Source organism: Labeo rohita, chromosome 3 (genome assembly GCF_022985175.1).
Source record: "Labeo rohita strain BAU-BD-2019 chromosome 3, IGBB_LRoh.1.0, whole genome shotgun sequence".
In the NCBI taxonomy this organism is placed as follows: Eukaryota; Metazoa; Chordata; class Actinopteri; order Cypriniformes; family Cyprinidae; genus Labeo; species Labeo rohita.
In genome coordinates, this window is record NC_066871.1 from 41,628,983 (window position 1) to 41,638,401 (window position 9,419).

At 36.3% G+C, this 9,419-nt stretch overlaps 1 protein-coding gene across 1 annotated transcript; it reads right to left on the reverse strand.

The window, feature by feature from the left end:
- Nucleotides 1-6,382, reverse strand: cbx2 (chromobox homolog 2 (Drosophila Pc class)). Its single transcript, XM_051106747.1, has 5 exons — nt 6,203-6,382; nt 6,083-6,126; nt 3,717-3,782; nt 2,264-2,333; nt 1-2,170 (listed from the first exon to the last, which is right to left on the reverse strand). Exons 1-5 carry the CDS (start codon nt 6,284-6,286, stop codon nt 833-835), a joined length of 1,602 nt encoding a protein of 533 aa, XP_050962704.1. The 5' UTR covers nt 6,287-6,382; the 3' UTR covers nt 1-832.
- Nucleotides 6,383-9,419: the final 3,037 nt, after the last annotated feature.

Sequence of the window (9,419 nt, forward strand, 5' to 3'; positions counted from 1 at the left end):
TTTTAAAAAAAATACAATTTAAATACTTTTTAATCTCAAACGCTCGTCTTGTCTTGCTCTGCCTGAACTCTGTGTATTCTGGCTCAAGACAGTTAGGGTATGTCAAAAACTCAGATCGTATTTTCTCCCTCAACTTCAAGAATCATTTCAAAATCATCCTGCGTCACAGCAGAAGTACCGGCCCAGTCTTTGCAAAGTGAACATACAAAGAAGATCAAACACCCTTAAGAAAAAAGGTGAAACAGTAATATAGCATGTTTTTGAAGTTGAGGGAGAACATGAGATGGGAGTTTTTCGACATACACTAACTGTCATGAACCGGAACAAAAACAGTCAAGGCAAAGTAAGACAAGACAAGTGACATTAAAAAAATACATAAATTGTATAATTTTTATGAAAATAACCGATCGTTTCGCTAGATGAGACCCTTCTTCCTCGGCTGGGATGTGTTTACAACCGCATTTAGGATCGTTTGAAGCCACATTTAAACTGCATTTTAGAAGCTCAAACTCAGGGCCCCATATCAGTCCATTATATGGAGAAAAATGCTGAAATGTTTCTCAAAAAACTATTTCTTCACGACTGAAGAAGGAAAGACGTGAACATCTTGGATGACATGGGGGTGAATACATTATCTGTAAATCTTTGTTCTGGAAGTGGACTTCTCCTATAAAGAACTCCAAAACTGACCAACTACAAACAGTGTGATTTTGAGTTAAAACAAGTAAAAAACAGTAAAATCCAAAGATCGAGAAGCACCAAACAGTTCCTTTGATTCCTTCGAAACTTCTCCCGATTATCCCAGAGTGGCAGCAGTTCCAGTTGTCGACATTCAATAATTGCGGATGCTAAAAAACCCAACGCTGGTGGGCGACTCCTTCACCGTTACGGTGACCAGGTTTGCAGTGACGTCGGTGACAAACACGTGTTCAATCAGGCTTCGTGTCGGCCTCCAGTCCTGACCCGCCTGCACCGAGATGGCCAAGTCACGGTTGACGCTCGGAAATGAGGAATCCTGGTCAGAATCCGAGCTGGTTCCCTCTTCTCCGGTGCTCAACTCACTTAGGGTCTTGCTTGGTTTCCCGGCGTCTTTAGACGAGGATCTGTCTTGCGCTGATTGATCTCGGCCCTCGGATGTCGGAACCAGAATCTTCTCCGCTCTACCTTGATTTTTCTTCCCGAGTCTTTCAGACAAATCGTCCGCTTTGGATTTATCCCGTTGTGGACTCTTAAGGACTTGTTGATTAGTTGGGAATTTACTTGGCGTATTCGGTGCGGGGCTCTGTTCGTGTCTTGCATTAAACCCAGAGCTTTTTCTACTAGGCGTGGAGGTGCTCTTCAAGTAGGAACCGTCGTTTGTGGAGTTCCCATTACCCTGAGCCGTTTTGTTGACGCTCTGCAGATTGAGAGCTTGAAGGCTGGAGGGAGTTTTAAGAGAGGAAAACGAGCTTGATGGGGATTTCTGAAGAGATCCTGATCTTTGAAGTAGAGTCTGATCTGAGGGCTTCGGGACATTCGGAGAAAGTTGTGGACATGTCTGTCCATTGCTGCTGTGAATATTCAACGCAGCCACTCCTGGAGATTTGCACGTGGGTGTTTTGGGGTCAACGCCTCCACTGCTCATATCCGAGACGGAGAGCTTGAAATCCGAAGCGGTTTTGGATTGCGGAGGCCGACTCAACGTAGTAGGCGACGAGGCAGATCCGACAGAGCGTCCCAAAGAACTTAAGGAACTCTTTTGGGTAAAAGAACCTCTGTTCTGCAATGCCATCGGCTCCCTTCCAGAGTTTCGGTTCAAACCGGTGTAGGTGAAGCTTGCAGGCATGAGCGGTTTCTTTATGCTCCCTCGGAGCTCCGAGTCTCTAGAAATGGGCTTTAGAATCTTCCGAGGACCTTTGGCCTGACGCTGCGCCTTAAGCTCTGGAGGAATCGCTTTCCTCCCTCGCTTCTTCTTCGGCGGTTCCGGCTTGGCTACCACGATCTGGGCTTTCTTCTGAGGGACCGGATGGTGCTCTCGTGGACGAGGGCTCGGCTTCGGATTCCTGTCGGCATCATCTTCATCATCGTCATCATCTGAAGAAGATGAAGAAGACGAGGAAGATGATGATGAACCAGAAGATGAGGACGATGAGGACGAGCTGCTTGATTTGGACACCGCTGGAATGGTTTCCTGAGAAATGAACATAGCGAAAATGGTGAGAACATAATGGGCAGTGCATTTTTTTTTCCCACCAGATCTAAAGCTTTTTTTAAATATACTTACCAGTATTTTTCTGGGTCGTCCACGAGGCCGTTTCCCCTTTTTGCGGATCAAGAGTTCCCGCTCCTGCTCCCTAGGAATGGACAAAACATTTGGGAAAAATTACAAAAAAAAGCAGTGATTAGAAAATTATGTTCAACAGTCTTTGCTTTTATTAAATTGTATTATATAAGTGACCCTGGACCACAAATGTAAAGTACCTTTACAGCTGGTTTTGTGACCATTACTGCGGTATTAAAAGCCATTAGTCAAGCATAATTTATAAACAAGAGTAATCAAAAGTGCTTTGCATAAAGAGGATTTAAATAAAGATAAATCACAAATAAAACTAACAATAAAAATATTTTTAGGTTTATAATTTTTGGGAAAATAAAGTATTCTTTTAACAGTATTTTAACAGTCTTTGCTAATATATAGCAAAATTGTGAAATTCAGTTCCTGTTTTTATGAATTTAAGCCTCTTCACTTCCTGTTCTTTTTCCTCACTTCCTGTTACAACTCTCTGTTGTTCTAATTTGGACAAAGAAACATTACTTTCTTTGTTTTCGGCAGATGTGTTAGCAAAAAGTGGTGTTTCCTAAGAAGAGCAACATTTGTTATCCAGACATGAATGATTTGTGACCCTGGACCACAAAACCAATCATAAGGGTCAATTTTTTAAAATTGAGATGTATACATCTGAATAAATAAGCTGTCCATTGATGTACGGTTTGTTAGGATAGGACAATATTTGGCCAAGATACAACTATTTGAAAATCTGGAATCTGAGAGTGCAAAAATATTGTATCAAAATATTGAGAAAATTGCTTTTAAAGTTGTCCAAATGAAGTTCTTTGCAATGCATATTACTAACGCTGTGCGTTTCTTTTTTGCCATAAAAGAAAAATCGATAATTTTGACCCATACAGTGTATTTTTGACTATTGCTACACATATACCCTTGCTACTTAAGACTGGTTTTGTGGTCCAGGGTCACAACTCTCAAATAAAGAAGTATTTGCTTTGTGAACGATAAAACAGGAAAAAAAAAAAAAAAATTCCCATGTACTTGCATTGAAGGATGGATTCCGAGCCATATTTAGACAAATATTCTTCTGAAAATGTAAAAATCTATATTTTTTTTAACAGAAGCAAGTTGGTGTCAACATGTGGTTACGTTTCTCAAGTGGCTCAAGTCTCCTTTTCACACCTATCCTTTATAAACTGTGAAACCAAATGTAAAACGTTGACAGAAAACTCTAAAACTAGTTCCCGTTGAAAATGTTAACAATGTTTGATTTTCAGTCAGGCTTCAGAGGAACTCGTGAGCCCGGACACGTCTGCAGCCTCTGAATGGCCCTGTGAATGGAGCCCCATTTACGCCCTCCCAAGCGTTGCAGCCCATATTGTTTGCACATGGGGAAGGGGGCGTTGCTCTCGCACACAGGCTTGCTCGTCCAATGGGAGAAACCTCTTACCTCTTGTTAAACGCAGCCAATAGTCTCGGGTCAAGAAGGTTTTCCTGAGGTTCCCAACTGTTATGCCTGAAACACAGACGCTGGCTTCTTTAGTATGTGAGTAGATGACATAACATGCTCATGAAGTTTTCATTTAGCATCAAAAAGAGGGTTATTTACAAGGGAAAATCTATAACATTTCTTTCAAGTCTGACAAATGACATTTTAAAGTACATGTAATTCATATAACCTTGCAAATAACATGAATCATATGCACATAACAAATTGCTTTATAATAGTTGTAAACACAGCATGTCACACCACAAGACGCTGCTTGAACTAAATCAGCCTAACCAAGCATGCAAAACAAGTTATTTGTGTACCACCCCTTGAATATAATTTGGATAGCAATTTTGCATCTACTACTGTAAATGTACACAGAAGGTATGTGGAGTTGAACTGGACTTCAGGCGCAGCCTGGTTGGCGTTATATAGCAAAGGGAAAAAAAAAAGAGAGATAAGATGACAGTTTACTTAAAAGGGCACTTCAAAGAGTCTAGACCGTCTGGATTTCATTTAACACACAAAAAAGTAGTGATCTATCAAAACAGACGCCCTTAACCCAGCATTACTCAAAATCAACATGAAACGCATTCATTTTACTTCCATAACTACTGCTGCTACATCCAGCAGGGGGAAAAAAAAAAAATGTAAGACGAAGCTTGATTTTATCCAACAGGAATTCGTTGGATAGTGAAAAGTGACAGGTGGCTAAAATGTCAGATAAAGTTGTTATATTTTGATTAAAGATTAAGATGAAAGATAAACTTTTTTTAAACAGTGTGCATGGATTAATTAATATGGAAGCCTGTTGTCACCATGTAATAAATTTAAAAAAAAAGGTAACTACTACTTTTTTCTCACAATTCTGACTTTTTTCTATGAATTCTGAGATAACATGTCGCAAATCTGTTTTTTAGTGTCAGCTGGAGGATAAAAAAATAACAATGATAACAACTTTTTAATCTCACAATTTTTTTTACATTCTTAGAAAAAAGTCAGAATCTAGGATTTCTGACTTTTTTCCCCAGAAGTCTAAGTTTATATTTCATAATTTTGTTTATTTTGCTTCCACCATTGAATAATAAAATAAATAAATAAAGAGCAACTATTTATCTCACAATTTGGTCTTTTTTAAAAACAACTGCAAGTTTGTATCATAATTTGGACTAAGAATCGCAAGTTTATTTCCCACATTTTATTTTCTGAACTGTGAAATAAAAAGTCACAATTACCTTTATTTATTAAAACCTCGTGATGAATACATCAATCACAACAGACCAAGAAAATGTGCTGAGAACTTCACTTACATCCATTCACAATATTTAAAATGTGCATTATGGAAACAAAAATGTATTAAATGTCTTATATTGTGAAATATATCAAGTGTTAAACATCAAGAATTCACCTCTCGTCCCTCATTTTAATTATTTAGAGCATTTTAGACACTGTACCCAGAGAGTTCTGGCCAATTTATGATTTTGGTTGAACAAGTAATATTAACGAATAAAAAATAGATGTGCGATGTAAATGATCAATGAAGCAGATGGAAGCGCGCGCGGGAGGTGTGGCTCGTGTGATTGACAGCTCAAGTGCCCATAGACGGGGCAAAAAGGGGGCGACAATGTAACAGAGAGCAAGAGTGGGGGCATTAAGGGGGGTTGGGGGCAGCTGGAGTTTTTAATGAAAAAAAAAAAGTAGAAACAAAACACGAGCTGCACGTTCTACAAACTGCGTTACAAAAGAACAAACTGTTACAAAGTAACAAAAAGCGTTCTAAAACTGATACAAATGTAACGCGCTTTGTAACATTGCTTTGTAACGCATTAGGCGATTCCTGAACTTAATTGACGATATTTATCACTGAAATAATAACAATAATAACAACACTAAAATATCTTTGTGTTTCTTTACGTTTATTTGTCGATTATGTGTCACCAAGCGCGATTAAACAGTCGAACAAAAGCAAAAAACAAAAACAACTTGATGAAAAGACACGGCAAAAGTAACTTGGAAGACAAAGAGAAATGCTAAAAACGAGGCAAAGGCGATCTGATCCGATGCAGTGTGATCAAGTAGAGAGCAGTGCACGAATTCACGCGTGGACGCGAAATTAAACGCGCAACACGCTGTTGTTGTTGTTTTCATTGTTTCTCTCTCTCTCCCTTCCTCGAGATTCACACTCAAGGATGTTTACTGGCAAAAGGCGCTGCATTGGTGAACTACCAGTCTATATAATCCACATATATATCGCCTATATGGTCTACATATACACACACATACATACATACATAATAAAGGCAGTAAATGTATCAGTTCTCACTTACTTGGACGACCATCCTCTCCACTTGACCAGATACTCCAGTTTGCCCTGTGGAAATCAAACACGCGTTGAGGATCGCGCACGCATTCGGATTCACGTGTGTGTTTGTGTGCGCGTTTGTTACCTTCCTCAGGCGTTTGTTGAGAATACACTCGGCATCAAAGACCTGCTCTCCCACCGCGCTCAGCTCCTCCATGACTGTTCTCATCTCATTCTCATCTCATTCTCCGTGAACGTGCATGTGTGTGCGCGAGAGAGGGAGCGAGGAGCAGGACAGAAGGGGGCGGATACGCAAACGCGCGGCGCGCACTGGCCCTCGGAGGACACCGTCCACGTGACGTCACACATTTTTTAAGAACGTGAGTTTTTGGTCAACAGCATATAGATGTGAAAATGATAACAATCTAACTGTTGTAATTGTGTTTTTTTGATAGACTGTACAAACGTAAATGAGTTGGATTTACAAACATATGTAATAAAAATTGTGTTGAATTGTATAATTTGAATTTGTAATATTCACTTACTCAGAAAATACCCCAACCAACACATAAACATCAAAACATAAAAACAAGATGTTTATTTAAATTGTTTATTTTATTATTTGTTATTTTAATCAGTTTATTCAGATATATTTATTTTTTATTAATATCACTATAAAATTACACTGTAATGTGTGTGACTTTTTATATTATTGTCAAGATTATATTGTGGTATTGTATTTTTATATGTTATATTTAATATGTAATCAATATTATATTATAGTATGCAGTGTTCGTTTTTTATTTTATAATTTATATATAAAATTATTTAAACAAGGGTATAGTGTAAAAATAAATAAATGAAAGCAGAATATGAGGTCAGTAAATGTGAAACGTTTTAGTAATTGTTAAAAATGTAAATATATATTGTGATGTGTGATTTTTAGTATTATTTTTAACATGTTGTGGTGTTATGTTTTTCATTATTGTATTTTAAATGTAATTAATATTACAGTGTATTAATATAATATTATATTAAAGTATAAAGTATTTAATTGTAATGTATCAAGTTTATTTCTACAAGACTCCTATTGTATAGCATAACTGTAAATAAATAAATAAATGAATACAGAATCTGAGGCCAATAAAAGCAAAACATTAAATGATGAGTTACAAATAATGTAAATGAGACGCAAATTGAAATGTAATAAAAACAGAGCTACAAAAAATATAATAAAAATACCATATAAAAGGGCATATTAAATAAGCAAGGCCCTCATTAGTCAAGATATAACAAATGACAAAAATAATTTTATTTCATATAAAGAGAAATTCAGTGTGAAGAAATAAAAGACTATAAAATAATAATTTTGACAAATTGTGGAAAATGCTCATATTATTCATATACATATTATTATTTGTTTTCTTGTTTTATTTCCTGTTTTTTACGTCATGTGCAGCACTTTGGCCAACCAAGGTTGATTTTAAATGTACCTTATAAATAATTTTATATAATATAATATTGGCTCAAAAATGACTTAATTTATTATATATAAATATATAATTATACATGACTTATAAATAATTATTATTAAATAATTATTCCCAAACAAAATATATCTTGTGGTAATCATAGCTTAAGGTCTTTAGTTAAAATTTAACATTTATATTTACCGAACATATTTAATTGTGCTCAGTCAATCTGTCGAGTCGAAATGAAAACTGTGATGGCTGAACACATGACTGTATACGCATGTGCAACGTGTGCTTAAGAAAAACCGTTGAGAAGATGAATTCAAACGCGGATGCGCGGGAGAGCGAGCGGAGCCGAATCAGCCGAAGACGCAGCAAACAAGTAATTCCCAAGGAAAGACAGATATTTATCGTAATGAGTTTTAGTAGGTTATGGTGAGTATTGCGTACTGAAATTATTCTACAAATGTTTGCTTTAGGACCCAGTATAAAGTTTACACATCATTCAGTCAAATCGCGGGTTCATGTATTCAGTGGTTTCGTGACCGTGTTTACCCCGTTACCCCATAATTATATGTTGGTAGCCTGTAGTTTTATTTTTCTCATGTTGTATGTGTAAAACGCTCTGTTAGATCGACTTCTAAATGTAATTAGTGCGATCTGTCACGCGACCGCTTAGACCACAGTTGGTACTCTATCGGCCTTATAGGCTTTCTCTTGTCAGTAACTTCAAGCAGCTTATAAACGACAAAACAAATACGTATTGATCAACACTATGTCTGTATAGCCACCCTTTCAATGGATGTGCATGTGTTTCTTTGCACTGCAATTTATCATATCTGTTGGAAAGATATTTGTGTGTGTATCTTCTTCTGGATTTCTGGATCTAAAATGCTGTTTGTTTTGTTTTAGAGTGACACTCCTCAGTCTTTCCATCGTGGATCTGTACAGTAAACCAAGAATACAAAACACATTTAGGAAACTCATATTTATGATAATCCAGATAGCACGTGAAAGCAGCATTCATGTAGTATTTATTGATTCTAAATGTTGTTCTAGAAGTTGTGAAGGAAAACGGGGAAGGAAAAGAAAGTCACACCTATTCTCAGAACAAACATAAATCATCAGAACTTTTAAAAGGCAATTTACATGAGAACATTTAAACTAAAGAATTTAAATTAGTTACATTTTAATATATCCTGCTCACTTTATGACTTAAAGTCCAAGAAAATCCAAAAAAAAAAAAAAAAAAAAAACGAGGTGGGCATAATGAAAAATAAATTAAGCAGATGTGTGCTGGTTGGGTATAAAAAGTGCCTGGAAAAAATCCATTCCTCAAGGTCCACACTGTTTCCAGTGAATGACTCAAGCTTTTATTTTTTATTATTTTTTATTTTATATTTAAATTAATTTAGCACATGCTTTAATCCAAAGATGTTAACAAATGAGGAACATAATAAGCAATATATCACAGAACCAACAGTATCCATAGTTAACAATATATTCCATAAATTTTAATTTTTATTCCATATACTTTTTTTTTGCATTCATAACATAAACATGTTTTTGATGTACTAAGTGCTGGGACAGATGTTGGGTCATCCCTTATTTTACTAGTTACTCCCCTTGTATAACAGACACAAAAAATTACATTTACATTTATTAATTTATTAATTTGGCAGACACTTTTATCCAAAGCAACTTACAGTTGAGGAATACAACAAGCGATTTACCATAAGATGGCAATAATCATGAGATTTGCCCATTACAAATAAGGTTTCAGATACAGTGTAGTTTTTGAGAAATAAAAAATAAGTTGTTGTTTTTTTTTTTTTTTTTTGTGGGTGTACCGAATAAAAAGAAAGAATTAAGAAGGGGCTCATACTTTTA